At 42.1% G+C, this 19,056-nt stretch overlaps 1 protein-coding gene across 11 annotated transcripts in view; it reads right to left on the bottom strand.

Annotated features, from left to right (window-relative positions):
- Positions 1 to 19,056, bottom strand: part of PAK1 (p21 (RAC1) activated kinase 1) — a 98,903-nt gene that overhangs the window by 10,460 nt on the left and 69,387 nt on the right. For all 11 annotated transcript variants that reach the window (XM_071432953.1, XM_071432948.1, XM_071432943.1 and 8 more), the window contains 9 exons: positions 18,720 to 18,930; positions 13,870 to 13,970; positions 12,260 to 12,407; positions 11,088 to 11,125; positions 9,068 to 9,184; positions 8,580 to 8,754; positions 5,580 to 5,643; positions 4,652 to 4,700; positions 2,234 to 2,346 (listed from right to left, as the gene is read on the bottom strand). In XM_071432953.1, coding sequence (XP_071289054.1) covers positions 2,234 to 2,346; positions 4,652 to 4,700; positions 5,580 to 5,643; positions 8,580 to 8,754; positions 9,068 to 9,184; positions 11,088 to 11,125; positions 12,260 to 12,407; positions 13,870 to 13,970; positions 18,720 to 18,909 — 995 coding nt within the window. In that variant the 5' untranslated portion in view covers positions 18,910 to 18,930. The remainder of the gene's footprint in view (positions 1 to 2,233; positions 2,347 to 4,651; positions 4,701 to 5,579; positions 5,644 to 8,579; positions 8,755 to 9,067; positions 9,185 to 11,087; positions 11,126 to 12,259; positions 12,408 to 13,869; positions 13,971 to 18,719; positions 18,931 to 19,056) is intronic.

Genomic DNA, 19,056 nt, shown 5'->3' with positions numbered 1-19,056 from the left:
ACAGCTGAAATAGGCCATGTCACTGTCCTAAATATCAGAGCACACCTTTGTGCAACGCTGGCCACTATGGCTGCAGCAGAAAAGCTGCTCAACCACAAGCAAGTAGGCCAGGCAGTTAACAGAGGAGAAAGCACAGGAAACCCTTGCATAAGGGCAGGGGCTGAGAGAGCTGGTTTATGCCAATAACTACCTTGCAGCTGCCATTAGGGACTCAGAAGGGCAGATACTGTAACAGAACCACAAAGCAGAAACCAGGCTTGCAGTGATCAGCACATCCTTCCTCCACCTCCTTTAGCAGGAGACAGAAGCCAGCAAGTGCCATCCAAATATCAGCACTTGGGAAACACAGACACATTTAGGCTGGGCAAGAGGGACACAGCTCCCCAGCACCAGAATCCTGCAGTTGCAGAGCTGAAGTGGCATAAGAGGCATAAGGACCCCCATGTTCATTCCAGTTGCTGTACTGTCCATGTGCAGCACTCAAACAAAAGCTAATCCCTCTGAAAAAGATTAGTGAAAGTGGAGGACAAAAGCAGCAGCTTTTGTTGCCTAAAGTTTGAACAAGACAGCAGGACATGGAGCTATCCTGCAGCTGGGATGCACTGGCTAGACAAGGAAGTGAACGTACACAGCGATGCTCTCTAATGGGAAGAGCCTGACTCTCAAACAGTTTTGTCAAAACAAAGCCTCTAATGAGCCAGAGGAAAAAAACAGTTCTAGCCCAGCTGCAATTCATTACCACTTGTTTCATTTTACACTGGTAACATTCTTGTCCTCTGTCTAGGAAAAGGGTGTGTGCCCAGCATCAGATCCCTGCACACACACCTCTGTCATAAAAATTTCAGGAGCAGACTTTCTGTCTCCTCAACAAAGTAGCTCTTTACAGCTCTGTATGGGACACAGCACCACAAAAATTCAGCAAATCAACTGCTGCAGTTTGTAAGTACTACCTCTTTTGGCTAAGACAATAAAAGCCTGCAAAAGAAACCTATTAAAGAAACAGCTGATTAGATTTTGATATACACACAGAGCAAAAAAGTGTGCAAATCCTCTCTCAAATTTCCAGAGATTCTAGGTCACATCCCTTTTTTCTATCTTCCAAAAAACGCAAGCTGCTGAGATTAAAGTCTGCAGCCCACCTTACCCAAGCAGTCTTTACCCTTACAATAAGGCAAACCTGTGGTTCACATCAGAACTGCTACATTCACATGTGGAGTGCAGCACTGAAAATCTTGCTGCAGCTCAATTGGAGCTAGCTAGAGTTTGAACAAGTGAGTGATACAGGCTTGACACAAGGCAGCACTGTGATGTTGATGGTGAATTCAAGCCACCATTAAATGCTTTTGCCTGATGGGCTTCCAGCATCATGGAATGATAGAATGCTTTGGGTTCAAAGGGACCTTAAAGGCCACCTAGTTCCAAACCTGGAACCATGGGCAGGGACATCTTCCATTACACCAGGCTGCTCAGAGCCCCATCTAACCTGGCCTTTAACACTGCCAGGGCAGCTACATCTTCTCTGGGCAGCCTGTGCCAGTGCCTCACCATCCTCACAGGGAAGAATTTCTTCATTATACCTAACCTAAATCTACCTTCTTTTGTATGAAAACTGTTCCCTCTTGTTCTATCACTGTCTGCCTTAAAAGTCACTCTCCCTCTTCTTAAAAGTCCCCTAAAGTACTGCAAAGCTGTGTTGAGGTCTCCCCAGCCCTCATGTTATGTGTCACATGCCATTCACCCTCACTGCTATCATGCTACTGTGCACAAACCTCAGTGGACAGTCACAGGGACAGCACTGCATCTAACCCTGCAAGCAGTCTGCTCCTCTGGCAGCAGAACACCAGCATTGCTCAGTAGAGAAGAGAAGAAGAAGAAAGCAAATAGAAATAATACATTTCAAACTGTTTCTACTTCTCCTTTAGTAACAGGAAGGAAATAAGCAGCAAGTTTGTTGTGTCAAATTTGGCAAAGGAGAGAGATGAAAAATGAAGTCCTGACAGGACCTTAGTTGCCAGCATCTCTCAAGAGAGCCTAGACATCCCATTAACACTGGTTCAGATACCTGTTTTTTCTCATTCTGGAGAGAGACTGCCAGGCCACCCACACTGCCACAATGCTTTAAGCAGTGCAAGGTTGTCCTACACCTGCATTAAGCTGAGCCAGGAACCCTTAAGACACTGACAAGAAAGTGTTTTCCAGTGTCCCTCTGTGAGCCCTGCAAATACTGACATACCTGTCCAAGTAGTTGACAATGTTGGAGTTTTTGTTTTCCCTCATCACAAGGATCTCATTAATAATCAGTTCTTTTTTGGGCTGCTGCTGCAAATTCATCTGTTTGATTGCAACCTGCAGTGAAAAGAGATCAAGTAAAGCATTATTGCAGGAGTCCCCAGAAACTTGCCAGTACCAATCAATTTAGTCCCACATCCACATGAGGGAGGAAAAACACCTTTGGATCATGAGGTCACTGTTTCATCATCAGCTACTGAATTACCATTCCATAACTCTGCAGGTTCCTGCAGCCAGTCCATTTCCACTTATGCTGGATGATACTTAATGAAAAAAAGAACAAGGGGAATTGCCATTTTCATACTGGACTTTAGTGTCACAGCTGGATAGCCACCTCCCATCTACAGTTTCTTGGTAACAAAGAAGAGATCTCCTTGCTCTGGTATGGAGTGGTAAACTTTTTGTTTCTCAAAGGATTATTATGTATTTTATTTCTACCTGGATGTTTCTGAAATTGTTTTGGTGTTTTTTCCCTGTTACCATGCAAATTTTGGCTTCTAGAAATCTAAAGTAGGGTGGGTAAATAACACAACTAGGTTTGGTACTTCAAGGTAATAACTCTATTTCTTTTGTCACAACCAGACCTGGGGGAGAGAAGCACCAATGTTAAGATAAAAGGCTGAAAATAAATGAATTTGAGTCAGCTTTTGTCCAGTCATGCCTGAAGGGCAAGAGGGATGGATTTATCAGCTGCAACCCTTTGGTTTAGTAACTTTCTTCCTGTTTTAGGATGCCTGCTCTGCATGTATGTATGCAAAGTGCAGGAAGGAAGAGTTACAACATGTTTGTAACTCTTGTATTCAAGTTTCCACACTACCAGTACTTTGTGAGAGCCCCTGGCCCTGAGAGGCTCTTTCAAATAGTAAACCTGCTCAGCACAGCTGGAGGCAGAGATAATTCATAGAGGTTACAACTCAACAGCCTTTGGTACAATATTTAGGCAAAGGGAATGAAGTGAAACTACAAAACTGCTTTACAAAACTGCTACATGCAGAGAAAGAGGCCTGGGTGAATGAACTGGAGCCATCAACTACAGTAACTCACAAAAGCAAGGATTAAAAAAAAAAAAGTCACAGAGTGCCAATATAGATGGATACAATTAGCATTTTGATAGTATAGCAGGGAAGACTATAGAAAAATCCCAACACATGAGAAGGCAAGAGGAGACAGACTTGCTGCTTTTCCACAGTACTCATGAGGGCTGTACTTTAAGAAGACAAAAACAAAAACCCCAGGCTGCTCTTTGTACAAGACCAGAGGGAAGAATGAAAGATGAAGAAGAAAGGGAAGGAATTTTATGCAGATAAAGAAATTCCCAGTGTTTCCCTGCACTGAGCTCCTGAGTTCAGTGCACTTCACAGAAAGGAACAAGCAATAGCATTACAAAGTTACAGTGATCCCAAATGCAGACTTAAAAATTCAGGGCCTGAACACACTAGCGTAATGGGAATGATTTAAAAGTCTGTTGTAATACAAGAGTTCAAATTTTCACAATGGAGTCACCCAAGGGGTCCAGAAAGAAAGCAGAAAATTATCAAAGAACTTCCTCTTCTTATAAAATTTCTCATTGCTTCAAAATAAATATAAGAACCCTTCCTTAAAGGCTGCAATTAAAGTGTATTAATTCTTCAGGAACTGAAAAAGGAAGGGAAGGAATTTCAGCAAAAAGTACAATTATGAAGTTTGCTGGTGAATAACTGTTACATTGTACAAATGCAAAGTAGACACACATTGTTGCAGACTTCCATAAATATATCTGGAATAATACAAACTTTCATCTTTTAAAAAATCCTCCATCTAGAAATAAAGGTTTCCACAGTTGCTGCATATCCATCACTACTAGTTTATGATGCAGGCAGTAAGTATGGCACTTTTTAACATTTGTGAAGGAAAAAAAGAAAAGACAGGCATTCCTTGTCTCACAATTCAAGGACAGAAAGTAAGTGGGCAAAGGGTGTCTGCAAGTTAAGTCTGTTCTATGCAAGTTAAGTCCTGTAAGTGTAGGAAGCAAAGAGCAGAGGGCAAATACAAGAGCTTGCATGGAGACAGGCAGCAATCTTGGGGAAGAAGAGAGAAACTTTTACTGAGGAACTGCCCAGTCCAAACATTTGCTTCTAGCCTTTGCAATCACAGAAAGAATCTTTATAAATACGAAATGATTCAGTAATCAAAACTTGTGAAGTCATTTTTTCCAGTTCTCTGCTCAGACCACTCAACCACGTCTCATTAGTAAGTAAATAAAGACCTCATTAAAAATAAGATGTCATGAATCCCTGAAAGACAGTCTTTATTTTGTAGCATCAACTTGAACTTTTGGCATGCAATCCAAAATCCACTGCTGTGGTACTCTGGCAGCACTTACCTCCTGTCCTGTAGCTACATCTATTGCTGTGTAAACTGTACCTGAGGCTCTAAACAAAACAGAGAAAAGAAAAAGAAATTATTTGTTAGTGTCTCAAAGTAAAAGTGAGAGCTTAACACATGCCCCTTCCCACTTGTCTCTCTGAAGTGCTCTCAATCCCATTCCTTTACATGCAATAATTCCAGTGGTAAACATAATCTGAAATATTTCTGAGACAAGACTGTTGTTGAGGCAGAAGCCAGAGGATTTATGGGAAGAAAAGTTCCTAATAAGGAACACTATGGTCATCCAAACCCTTGCTGCTAAACCAGCAAACTGTAGGACTGAGTATTTTCCATTTCAAGTGGCATGACCACACTACCCTGGCTTGCAGAATGCCCAACATGATAACAGAGCAACAGGATCAGCTGAAGTAAACAAATGGGGCATTGTAGTGTGGAAAACAGGAGTTTGAGGCTCAGCACAGGGATCTGACTGCAGATCTGTGTTTTGTCTCAGTACAGTCTCTCCTACAACCTCTACTTTCCCCCTACCTTGCTTAGAGGAGCACAGCACATGCCTTGAGGACAGCTGATTCAGAAGCAAATCTGTACACTGAAGATGGTCTTGCAGTTCTTTCCCTGCTTGTAGCTGTATTTAACAACCTGATTATCTAATGGCATAATTTCTTAAATTACAACACAATTCCACAAAAACTCAGTCCCTGTGACTTTGCCAGGAACAAGAGAAGATTTGGGGGGATGTGGAATCCAGCAAAACAGCCAGAAACAAAAACAAAAAGAAGAAAATAAATAAGCAACCAAACAAAAGAAACTTTCTAAAGTATCCCAAACAGCCTTTCCAGCAAGCTAACTGAGCCTGGTTTCAGTGAATTCTTCTTAGCATAAGAAAGTGAAAGGTTTAGGCCAGAGAAGAAGCATATACTGACCCCTGTCCAATCTTCTCAAAATTCGTGTACTTCTTTTTTGGATCACCCACACTCACAATACTTCCTATAAAAAACAAAAAAAAAGAGGATTTTCTTCAAGGCCTTCTTTCATACAGCTACAAGAGCTAACTGTAAGAACAGCTCCATTGACCACAGTAGGCTCTGTCTCATGAGCCACTCATCAGAAATCCAGAGGCACATGGACACCAAGGGAGTCCTCAGTTATTTACACACATCCCAGCTGCAGCATTCCCCTGTATCAGGAACTTCCCTCCAGAAATGATGGGACACACACATCAAGAATATTTAACCTTCACTGGCAGTCATTACTAGGTGCAGGATGGGGATAGACAGGCCTGACACATGGAAAAACAGTAATTTGTTGGAAACCTGCTACTTACACTCCCAGCTTTAACACCCTGGATGATCTAAGATGTCCCTGCACTGCAATGTCTCTGAATTTGGAGGCTGGGCTCTCAATCATCTTGGAGGCAACAGTCTGTTATAAAACTAGTCAAAGATTTCCCTACAGCATGACAATTTGTAGCAGCAAAAATAGCATTTATGATCTTTTTGTACCAGCACAACCACAACCATTTACTGACCCAGTGACTGGGCTGCATGACTCAGGAGAGAAGGTAGAGAGAGCCTCCAGAGAGAGCCAAACCTCCCCTGCCTGTCCTGGGCAATGCTGAGCTGCTTTTCCAGGAGCCTGACAGGCAGCACAGGTTTTAGCAGCAGTTACCAGCATCCCTCTGCTTTTGGAGAGCAACCTGAGACCACCTCAGCCCATTCTCCCAAAACCAGAAGTCTCTCACTGCCTTCCTCAAAGGGAAAAGCACTTTGCCTGGTGTTCTGCAGCACGGGGTTCCAAGTGGCTGCAAACTTTAACTGATACTGATAACTCCCCTATGGCAGGCAGGAATGACACCCTTTTTAGGGGGAAGGAACCAGAGCCAGCAATTTCTAGAGCTCAGCTGGGAGCCAGTCTCCTCTCTAACAGCACCAGGGTGGCTGAAAGGATCAAGGGATGCAGAGCAGCACCCGAGCTGGTGTTTGCAAGTCCCCGAAGCTGCCGACATACGGTGCTGCTGTCACAGGGTCCGGGGCTGAGCCCAAACAGATCAATACTGCCAAAGAAACTGCTCCTGGCCATTAAGCCAAGAAATCCAGTAGCAAGCAGAGCAGGAGCAGGCTATTTTCAGACTCCACTGGAGAGCAGCCAAGCCCACAGGGTTTAGGACAGACACAGGTAGAAGTAGGGAATACCACCCGTGTTTGGAGAGGAGGGCAGGAAGAGAAATCTGGCTTCACAAAACCCACTCTACAATTACAGAAGCAATGCTGTCTGCCCTGAGGACTGGTATTTCTGGACAAATACTCAGAAATTTTCCCTCAAAGCCTAACACAGGCTACAAGCTCAGACTGCAAATGCTTCCCCAAGGCAAGGACTGGACAAAATGCAGTGATGACAAGTGGCAGTTGCCAGTTTTGCCCAGTTTAATGCTGCATTTCCTACCTTCCAAAGAGTCAGGTGAGGATTCATTAATGTTCGCACCAATGCTGTGTTTCTGCTGAGAGGTAGGGATTGAGCAGCCTCCTTTTAACCTTTGCATCCATTTAGCACATATTTTGTGTGTGTAAATATATTTTTGCTTTACAGTTTTAATCATTTTAGTTAAACTAAAATGTCCAAAGATTGCTTGTCTGCACAACTACAGCTCCATTGCCCTCAGTGGAAAGACATTTTTGCTTAGATTAAGACTAAAGATTAAAACTTCATAACATTTTTCTGACTAGCCCACATATAGAAGCTGACACCTGGAGCAAGCAAGGTGTCAGAAGGTACATCTGCTTCCCAACACTCCCAAAAGTAGCACTTGCACTTCTCTGCATGACTGAAGTGGGTGTATTTTTATTAGAATAGCACTTTTCTTTCCTGCCACAGTTGCTGCTCGCCTTGCCTGGTCACAAAAATGTCTTGAATCCTTAATGATACAAAAATTCTGCTAATTGAGTTAGTGAAGCTGGTGTTTTGAAACAATGGGTGTGAGTTTTCCAACAGCAAGCCGTTCCAATTAATAAACCATCAAGTTAATTTAGGCTTTATTTAGAGAAATTAGTTACTCAGATACCATTTTAATATTTTAAACTTTTTTTAAAGTTGTATCCTCAGATTAAGTCTTCATCTAACTACTAGACTCTTACTCCTAAAATACTGACAAATATATCCTTAAACCAAAGAGGCCAGATTTATCATAGAGGTGCTAACACAATTTAAGTCAACTGACAAGCAAGGCATGGATGTAACTAATACAGGATTAGTAGTTCAAAGAATTAGAAATGCTCTACTCTAACAAAACTTAGCTCAGGCTGAGGATAGCAATCAACTGCATCAAAGAGCTGGTTCAGCTGTTGGATATACCACAGCATAACCCAAAACCACCAGGCAGCAAGGGAGCACTTGCACTGAAGGTAGGAACTGTTAAAGACAGGAGGACACATCTGAGAGACTTGATGAATTTTTCTCAGAAAAAACCCACCAATTTGGCTACCCACAAAATGTTAAAGCACTTAAAAATAACCAAACCACTTTACACCATGATACTGAAGAAGGCAAACTTGGGGATGCATTAATTTTCTCTCCATCTTTTAGACACCTTATGTCTAACATCGCAATATAATCATTCATGCTTCAGAGCTGCAGAATAAGATGCGGAATGATCTCAGACTTCATAGTTAAATAGATGATATTTATTCAGGGCTTGTTTTGCAGAGCCTGAGGATCTGCAGCTCCCTGGAGACTTCAGCCAGTATCACAGGGGCTCAGCCTAAATTCAAGCTCACCCCTTACATCTTCCCCCAGTTTTGTGTTGTGACTGTGGGCCCATGTCTTCAGTAAGGGGTTGCAAAACAGGGAAACGTTTCAGCTTATTGACATTCTGAGAAACCAACACAGCAGGACCTGGAATTTAACTTTTTTAGAGAACAAGGACATACTTAATTTTTCCAGTATCTCTTCATCTGACATTTTTGGCTTTTTCTTCTGCTTCTCAGTGTTCCTGACCAGCATGTCGGGTGCTGCTGTGCTGTTTTCCGAGGGAGAAGAAATAGGAGAGGTGGCCACATCTCTGGTAGGCGGAGGAAGAGGGTCTATCACAGAGCGGGTGTATATCTAATTTTGTTGGGAAAAACACACAAGTCAGGTGAAGATTTAAACACTTCTATTCATCTTGTTACTGTTGTTGTCAGGGATGCATTTCTATAGCTGCTTTGTTAGCAACTAGCATCACTACTCAAGGACTCATGCACCCCACAACTAGGCAGGTGACAACACTGAGGTACTCTGCCAGAAGGAATGGCTCCCACTGCCTCCCTCCTGCTCCCAAGAAGGGCTCAGCATCAAGCCATGCAGAGGGACAAAGAGCCACAGCCAAGGCCTGACTGTGACTGCAGCAGTGCAGGCTGAACAAAGAATTTCTGCTCACAGATTTGGTGTGTTCAGGTCGTGGAGCTATCACAGGAGGTGGAGCTGCATCGTCTTCATCATCCTCATCTTCAGACACTGAGGGCACTGCAGGGGTCTCAGAGACAGCCTTCACATTCTGCATGGAATTGCACAAATAGCAGAAATCAAAACCCAATCACACATTATAAACAAAATCACAAACATTGGATTAAGCTCCTAACAGAAATTGCACTGAAGCAATAATCAGAACGGGCTGGTGAGTTATAGGGTCTGAAAAATTCAAAACCCAAGGTTCCTGGGTCTTCATGGGAAATGGATGTGCAGTCCAACACTGCCTGACACAACTGTTCAGAGAGAGCTCCTCATCTGTCTGAGTGACAGCAATCCTCTTCCCAAGGACCTGAGGAGACCTGGGCTCTCTCACTGCTTTCCCAAAACCCACACAGCTGACCAGCAAATTTTGGGACACCCAAGTTTGGAAATATCTGTCCCTATTTATACTGTCTCTTAGGGCTTTTTGCTTGCTTCAAACTCTGACCATTCAGTATGAAGATTTCAGACTTTAAATGCTAGAATTCACATCAAACTCTTAATGATTGTTTCTCCAAAGGTTAGGAGGTCAGGTTAGCATCACTTCTGGTATGGTGGTTGAGAACTAATTAATTAATGTGAGATTTTGGAAGCAGAATCTGGCAAAATCTTTTCAAATCACTTTTTAAATTACTTCCCATACAAATTTATGGAAAAAAAAAAAGAACAATTATTTTGTTTAAAAACAGTTTTTTCAAGTTTTCTTGAAGTTTTCTTGGAATTTTCTGCAATACTGTGATTAGGAATGAATGTCACTTTTAAATTCATCCATGTGACACTGGATTAGAAGTTCATTACATCCTTTACACTACAAACATTTCAGAATAAACTTGGTAAGGTCCTTAACCCACTAGACCAGTTCTGTTTGTGCATCATCACCTCCCTAAGAGTGGTGGGGGGGAAAGTGTTAAAATCCTCAGAAAGAGGGGGAAAGCAACACAGTATTTCACTGAGCCTAAAATACTTGAAGTCATCATCACCCTGACAAATAATTGTCAAAATGCACTTGACATAACACAAAAACAAAGCTTGTCAAAAACAACAAGGAAAAACTATGTACTGGGAATTTCCTGAATATCCCCAAAATTAAAGACTGGCCTGAGGGAGGGCATTGGGTATCTCAGTAGACTGGTAACTATTGCTTTTGTCAGTGTTTACTTAAAAATCCAGATATTGAATCCTCAGATATTGAAACTTCTGAGGACTGATGTACAATGAAGTGTAATAATGAACAATGGCAGAAACATTTTCCTTTTCTTTTTCCAGTCCTAAATGATCAGATCTGAATAAGCTGCCTTTGGAAGGGAGAAAAACAAGCTAATTCTAGGTAATGATATAGCCATGAGAAAACAAGAGCTGAGGGAATTGTGGGGTTTTATGAACCATCTTAAACTGAAAGTTTTGTTTCTTCTATCTCACAGGCACAAACAAAAATTTATCATGCCTCCTAACAAAGCAAATAGGAGTGGTGTCTGCCCTGGCAAGAACTGAGTAAAGGTCAAGTAGACAGGAAGAGAACCTTTTATTTCCTGTTCTGCTAGAGATTAGTTAATCAACATTAGCTTTAGTAAATCAGACCTCACAGGTTAGTAAATAAACTTTATTATAAAACAGTTTACAGAGAAATAAAACCTGACAGCAGAATAGTTATCAAATTCTGGGTGTAGAAAAAGACCAACTTCTATGAAAACAGACCTATTTCTACTAATTAATTCACTAATTTCCATTCACTAATTCACTATAAATCCTACTTCCATCTGCTTTATTCTCCACCAGTTGAAAAAAAAAAAAAGTGAAAGGAGCACGCCTGTTTTTATAAACATGTACTCGCTATACAAATATACATAGTTCAGATTTTAAAACATGAAGCAAACTACAAGTTTACAAGTAATTAACTAGTTTTTGCAAGTTTTTTAATCCCCAAACTCAAGACAGAATGTGAAGCTTACCAACGTATTAGATGAATTGTAATCCTCAGCAGATTTATCTGAAAGACAGATAATAATGCCATTATAAATGAGTTATATATGCAGCAAAAGTGGGGAGAGGAGCAAGGAACAAGCTCTCTTTAGAAAAGGGAGGAAAAAAGGCTGCTCCCAAGCTTAGCTCCCTAACTCCAGCTTCCCAGAACCAGCTGAACCCTGGAAGATATAGGAACAGAGGGTAAATGAATGCAGACAAATGCAGGGGTCACAAATCCCTGCAGCAGGAGGGTGGAATTGCCCAGAGCAAAACCTGAATGAATATTGTCCTCCATCCATGTACACAAAATATCATCAATGACTAAGTCCCCAGCAGAGGCACGGCAGCTGACTCCTGACTGCAAAATGTTCAGTCTCAGCCACCTAAACTTCCTGGAATAGCAGAGAGGACCCCACAAGTCAACTGATGGGCTTCTCATTTGACTATCCAGGCACATATGGGGAATATTTGTGCTTTTATCCCTGCTTGGAGCCTTCCTAATTAGTACCAGATCTGCTGACATAGTTCTATCCCCCCAAAAGAACCAAAGTAGGGGTTAATATTTAGAAAGGAAAGGAGTTGCAGTTGAAAGGAAAAGGAGTGGTGGTTGGAGATGTCCTTCAGAGGGCAGATAACCCATAGAGAGAGCCACAAAACCTTGGTAGCTTCAACTTTTAGAGGAACCCAGCCAGCAATTTTCAAGCACCCAGGCAGCTGAGGCCCATTCCTCAACCATGGCACATGGGAGCAGGGAGACTCTCACCCCAAGTACACAAAAAGCAACATCCACACCCACCCTGCAAACTGAAACTGGTACAAAATTTAGCTGCCTGTTTTCTCCAGGGACTTTCATCAGGGGGAACCCAGTCCCAGCAGTCTGGGATCTGCCTTCCAGATGCTGGCTGTGGCTGTGAGCATCAGAAAAAGGATGTGTTTGGGAGGCTCAGCCAGTTGACTGACCTCCTCTTTTGCAGCTATGCTGGGCATCCAGATTAACAGAAGAGCATTTTAAAGGAAGAAGGGTGCTTGAGCAGCCAGAGAATCTCATTCAGATTTTCCTTGAAAAGAGAGACCTACTTGTCCATTAACAAAAGAAGCCCCACATGCCCTGACCACAGAGAGTTGGAAAAAGCAGCCGCATGAGACCATCACCATGTACCTGTGAAGCTCATGTACTTCTGGCTGTTGGAGATCTTCTTGGAGTTGTAAAACTCCAACACATCCAGCACTGCCTGGGGGTTCTTCTTCTGCTCTGACTTGGTGATGTTGGAAGTCTGCAGCAGGCGTGCCCACTGCTCTGGCATTCCCTGTGGGAAGAGGCACCTTGGTAACACAAAGCTGGTCTAACGTGCACAAAACGTAAGTCCACTGCCACAGTTCTGCCCCAGCTTTTGGAGTTACACAGTATTGTGAGGGAAGTAGGGAGAAAAGAGGACAGAAGAGGAGAGGAAAGAAAATGAGGTGGTGAATGTGTGTGTCCCTCCCTAGCCACTGCCTGTGTTACAAATCACACTTGGGCATGTAAATGTCACTCTGCTCTTGGATCTCTGGGTGACTCCCAGGTCCTTTGCAGACCAAAATTCAAAAACCAGAAAGGAGAAGAACCAATTGCTGCACTTTGGGAAAAGCCTCAAGAAAAAACCAAAACAAACCACAAAATCCTTTAAGCACAGGTATTCACGTACTTATGTATACCCAAGAAAGACTACAGAAGTAACATGCACTGTATAGCCTCCAGCACAATGGACATGCAACACCCATTTGGGTCTTCTGGTAGCACTAGAGTTCTTTGGTAACAGCAGTATGGTGCCCTCTGTAACCAGAGCTGGGAAAGCAGAGGTGTTAACTCCACATCTGAAGGTCAGAATTTCATAATAGGGACATCATTTCAGCCAAAAGATAAACACACCTGAAAAACAGCCAGACTTGTGCCCTTCCTCACCAGCAGGGATAACAGTTTGTATGGACAAAGTGGCAGAGACTGGGATCCATGAGCAATGAAGTTATCCTCCCTGTTCAAAGGATGGCTGGATGCACCCCTCAGGTAATGGCCCACTAGTACAGGTGGGGTAACCTGGGCAAGTCTAGAGGATGCCATGCCAAACACACGTGAGCACATGACTCAGGGTAGGGGAATAAAGTCCCTGAAAAAGCAGCATATTACAGACAGGGAGAAACACCTTGTTCACAAACAACTTCTGCTGCTAGGAAATACTATCTCATAACCAAAATAAGAGTGAAAATACAATGATGATGATGAAATACAACTCTGTCTTTACAGTATTTTACAGCATGTCAATAAACAAAAAAACCCCACCACACATAAAAGCATCTGGCATTTAGCCTTAGGGCAGCACATACACGTTCTGTCCTAAGTAGCTGTACACAGCTGTGTGCCTCCCAAAGGAAAACTCTCAGAGCCCCACTTGGGGAACAGAGGCTGTACTATAGACTTATTTCAGCTCTAGAGGAGGAAGGGAGGGGAAGAGAAGGGAAGGGAAGACCGATATACCACACATAGCTGACCACAGCAGCCAAAAAACCAAGAAAGGAAAAGTTTGCTGGCAACCTGAGCTCCTGGGATGTGCCAAGTTTGACAGTCTCTCAGCATGAATTAGTGGGTAACCTCTGCAGATGTGTTTCAAATGAGATCAAACTAGATGATGGTAATAGCCCTTCCAGCATTAATATATAAAAGATTAATGGGCCCTGGCTCCTCCTAGCAATAAGCTAAACCACACAGTTCTCTCTTCCTGCAGCTTCACTTACTGTGAATTCTCCTGTGACTGCATCAAACCCCACATGAATTGTGTGTTCAAAGTCTGACGGGAGGGAGATCTCCGGCCGCTCTTTCTCTTTCTTCTTATTGGCTGCAAGAGACAAAAACAACAACAATAAAAAAAATCCATACATGCATCAAGATCTAAAATCTCCCCGATAGCTTCTACTTCACCTACACAATCACCCCCCCCTCCCATTTTTGCTAGTCATAGGATTTTGATCTGAAGCAGACAAACAGAAAGTTTAAAAATTTTCTGTCCACACTTAAGAGCAGCCACAGTGAGTGGATAACAGAAATAAAAGTCCTGTAACACAGGAAAAACATAAAAGAAGGAAACTGATATTTTCAGTATGTAAAGTATCAACTAGTATATCTAGACTCAACAGCATGAGAGCTATTTACCTAAAATATTCACTCAAACTTACACAGGTCAGAGTCAAAAGCTCTACAGTGGCAGAAAGTGGAAGCCAGTCAGTTTTGAACACATTTTTATTTGTTGTTTTAAGCAACTTTAAAAAAACCCAACAAAACAATGTTATGTGCTTTCAGATATATATACTTGCCTCTCATTCAAAAGCCAGGGACAAAATTAACTACAAATACTGCTTGGAAATTGCTTCCTTCATCCTATTTCCACAAAAGTTTATGAAGAAACCTAAATATGTTTGATTCTGCTATGAAATCCTATGAGCAAAAGCACTTTTTTTTTTTTTGTGCTCACAGAATGAACTAAAGATAGTTTTAATAACCAGCTTTAAAGTCATGAGCAAGATAGCAGAATCTGGCAGGTGAGGAGCAGAAGTCACCAAGAAACAGGGAAGGAAATACATCAAAGCAGATGCACCCTGCAAATATTAAACAGAGGTCTTCAAACAAGATTATCATTATGCATTGGATTAAGTTCATCCATATTCATAATGTATTAAAGACTCCACCTTCCTTTTAGCATTTATTGGATTCAAGAAATTGAGATTAGTTTAAGGAAGAACGACATTCTGGTTGGCTCTGCTGCTGCTTGCAGTTATAAAATCAGCAGAGCCAGGAGAAGGTGAGCAAACCGCTCACATTTCCCAGCTGCTCCCCTTTTTTATCCAAAGCCAAACAGAATTTGTTTTGTGGCTGACATTCCCCAGTGCACTTCTGGCAACATGAAGGCTAAACCCCAGGTATTTGAGAAGCCTGCAAGGCTAACACTCAGTGTAGCAATTCTTTAAGACACTACTGTGGTTTAGTTGTGTAGGGAGGCTCAGGGTTGGCCCCAAGGACTGAATCCCATTTCCTTCAGTGCCAGCTCTGGCACTATTCTCTGTATCATTACAGAGCTACAGTTGTACAGAGTAATTTTGGAGAACGAAAAGGATCAGATGCTCCATTTGGGACACGAAGATGGAACAGATTGTTTTTGATCCCTCTTTAAAACAAAGGGAATGAGGGAAGCTGAGTCACAGAGGAGTGACAGAGCTGCCAAGGGGAAAAGAGCAATGCTGGAGGAGCCATCCCTGAGAAGGGAGCGAGGAGGAGACAGGAGCAGCTGCTGGTTGGCAGATGGTGAGCATCTGCAGCAGAGAGGCTGCTGCACACACTAGCGCCGGATGGAAAGCGAGAGGCAAAGAGGTGCAGGGAGTGCCATCAGAGCCACCATGTCCCATAGGTCTGCCCACAGGATCAGTCCACTCTTCCAAGCCAAAGACTGAGGTGCTATCTCAGCCCAGAAGCCCAGCACCACTACACAAGAGCTCTGCACAGACAATGAACACCCACACGTGGTCCAGGGCAGCTGCCACAGCAGAGTTGAACATATTCCTAAACAAAGCTTAAGGGCATTAAGTTGCTATCCAGAAGTCTTAGGTGGTTTTTTTTATTTCTACATTCAGGCAGATCTGACAGATCTAGAAGCCTAAACATTATTAAACCATTAATAATACAATTGCCTTTGTAACCAGGTGGTATAAGGGAAAAAGAACTAAAGAGAAAGGCACTCCCAGTCTGGCTAAACACTAAAGTCCCTTTAAAGTGATTGCATTATCTTTGCAATGAGCTAAAAAGACTTGAAGAATCTTAATTAAAAAAAAATACAAAAGTAAAATAATATCATATATTTAAGACGACCTACCACCACCAAAGGCTTTATTCCCACAAACACCTCATCACCTTCTCATTCCATTTCAATGCTGTTACAAGAGCCTCCCATAAATTTTTCTTACAATGTTCTGGCAACTTGAGCTGCAATGTGAAGCATGATGTCTGACCACGCAGTGAGGCCATCCTGAAGCACACTGAGATGAGAAAGGTCTTCACCACTGCTAACATGGACTCAAGTGCTCCCAGTCACTGTGGAAAGGGCTCCTGCTTGCTGCACACTGTCACCTCGTGGGTAAATCCTTGCCTCTGTTTGAAGCTGCAGCTGAGCTCAGCAAAGTTCAAAGGAGATAAATGTGCCCCATTCAAGCCAGACTGACACCCTCAGTTAGGCACTGATGAGTCCCCTGAGCCCAGGAAAATTCAAAATATTCACAAGTCCTGCTGAGAGCAACAAGTCACACAAGCCCTGCATCCTATTGGGCAGGACTCACCCAGTATTAAGCCAACAGGTTTTTTAAATGCCAGATTTGTGGTTTAGGCTTGGACAGAGGAAATGAGGACTACAAATTACATCCTAAATTTTGCAGGCAGAGCATGACACTTTCAGAGCTGCCTGGCAAGGGATATATTCAATGCAAGTGTGCAAACATGCATGAGGCCCTGGATTTATGCCCCATGTGTCCTTTACACAACACTTCTGCTCATGTACAGGGGTAGCACAGATTTGCTCAAAATTACTTTCCTCTAACTGAATGGAAACCAACTTCCCTTTTAGTTCAGCCAAACTAAAAAATAACACCCGAGTCATTTCAGGCACAAACCGAAGAGAAGTATTGTGAACACTGAAGAATTTCCCTACGTTTAAGCAGCAAGACACAATAGGAATTTAGCTGTCATCATGAGACTAGAAGTTGTTTTCATAAGATGGAAATCAACAAATTTGAAGTGAAGGTGACAGTGTTAAAGGAATTTTTTGCTCAACAGGAATTAGAGGACAGAAGCAGCCATTCTCGTTTGGGCAGGTGTATTGCAACAGAAGGCTCTGCTGGGCTTGGCTAAACAAAAATCTCTCATGTCTTGAAGCATCTGCCATGTTGGCCCATCTTCAGTAAACATGGGCAGCTTTGGATCAGTCACAGTCTGTCTGCTGATTTTCCCCAAACCTTCATTTTTCTCCTTGTTCGTAGTTCTCCTTCATAATCCAACTCAAACTAGCATTTCAGGTTCTACTTCTTTTACTCCTTTACAAGTTTCAGGTGATTTCTTTAATCTCTGGAACAGTTCATCCTGGGGATTTAAAAACTCCTCTCCTTTATGTAAGTCAACACAAAAATCCTGCAGCTTTTTTAGGATTCATACTCATAATGGCAAGTTCTAACCCAGACCCAGCAAAATTTAACATTGAGTTCACGGGTTTCTGGATTGCAGGCTCAAAACCCCACATTTGTAAAACAACCCAAAGTTGCCAAAAGTATCAGATAAGGATAATAATAATGAATGCCACACTCAATTTGTAGAAAATGATCCACCACCTTGCTTATTTAAATTAGTGAAGCTATCATTTCAATTAGTCTTTTCACTAATAAAAATTAGGAGGCAGCCTCCCTCCTGAAGGCCAGGGAGTTGAAGGTATTTAGTCTTGACTTAGAAACCATTGCAATACAGAAAAAGCTGATGTATTACGAAGAGGAATTCCAAAAAAATAGGTCAGATATAAAAAGAAGTCAGCACATATTAGGGGATGAAGATTTTTTTTTTTTTTGCATCACTTCAAAAGATTCATAGGAGAGAGGTTTTTTTAAAATATCCTCATCCTAAAAATTAGAATTTCATGTACAGTTCACAGTTCCTATCTCTTTTTCCATCTGTTACAGTCCCTTGAACATGAAAAACTCCTTCAGTTCACAAGAAATATGCAAGAATTTTCAGTGACAGAAGGTTCTTAAAAGCAAGTAGACAATGCCTGACCCAGACATTAGAACAGAGTAAACGGCCATGAGGCAAAATATGACAGGTCTAGTAGGAAATTGTATATTAGTCTTGTATAACTCAAATTATTTGCTGTTTAAAACAACAAAACAAGCAAAAGACCTCCCTCTGCTCTCCACCAATTGCCAATGCCAGCTTTATTGGCCAGCTTGTAATTGGCACAAAACCTTATGATTTTCTAGACCCTTTGTTTACGGACAAGTCAGGCTGGGAAGTAACAGAGCTAGTCCCAGAGCTAGTCCAGATTTTCAGGGACACTGTTCTCATAATTTTAGGAAAGGCAGAATAAATTAAAAAAAAAAAAAAACACTACAAGAAAGGGGGCCTAAAAGAGACCTGCAAAAGGATTTTGACAAGGGCATGGAGTGATAAGACAAGAGTGAATTAATTAAAAACAAGAGAGGTCATGTTTAAACTAGATATTAGGTAGAAGTTCCTCACTGTGAGAGTGGTGAGGCACAGGTACAGGTTGTTCAGAGAAGCTATGGCTGCCCTTTAGAAGTGTTCAAGGCCAGCCTGGATGAGGCTCTGAGGAACCTGGTCTGATGGAAGTTATTCCTCCCTATGACAAGTAAGTTGGAACAAGATGATCTTTCAGGTCCCTTCCAACTCAAATAATTCTAGTATTCTATGATCCTGTGAAAAAAAGCAAGATGGATTAAATGTTACAGGTTTAATCATTAGAAAAAACATATCTACAGACTGTACCTTATGTACCCTGCAACAACAAGACAGAAGATTTATAAGAAGAGATAAAATACTGTACTTTTGTCTCCTGGCAAAATAGATCGGTAAAACCGATCCTTCCTCTTCTTTTCTTCTGGATTGGGAGGCAGAGGTTTTGAGCCATGGTTCAAAGTCCCGGGATCTTTACTTCCTGAACCAATCATAGTGCTGGTATTTCTCATTGGAGGAGCCGGTGGTTTGTCTTCTGTTTCAACTCCATTGTTAGACATCTTCAGCTGGGGAGGCCGTTACTGGGAATTGGGAAAGAAAACAGGTTAGAAGCCATAATTATTTATTTATTTATTTATTTATTGTGGACTAGAACCACACACTACCAAGTAAACCACAAGCAGGGTATTTGCAGATGGACCTGCAAC

This window comes from Agelaius tricolor, unplaced genomic scaffold, assembly GCF_023055355.1.
Source record: "Agelaius tricolor isolate 1412-34295 unplaced genomic scaffold, bAgeTri1.0.p SCAF_9, whole genome shotgun sequence".
NCBI lineage: Eukaryota > Metazoa > Chordata > Aves > Passeriformes > Icteridae > Agelaius > Agelaius tricolor.
This window is presented reverse-complemented; position numbering and strand designations above follow the sequence as displayed.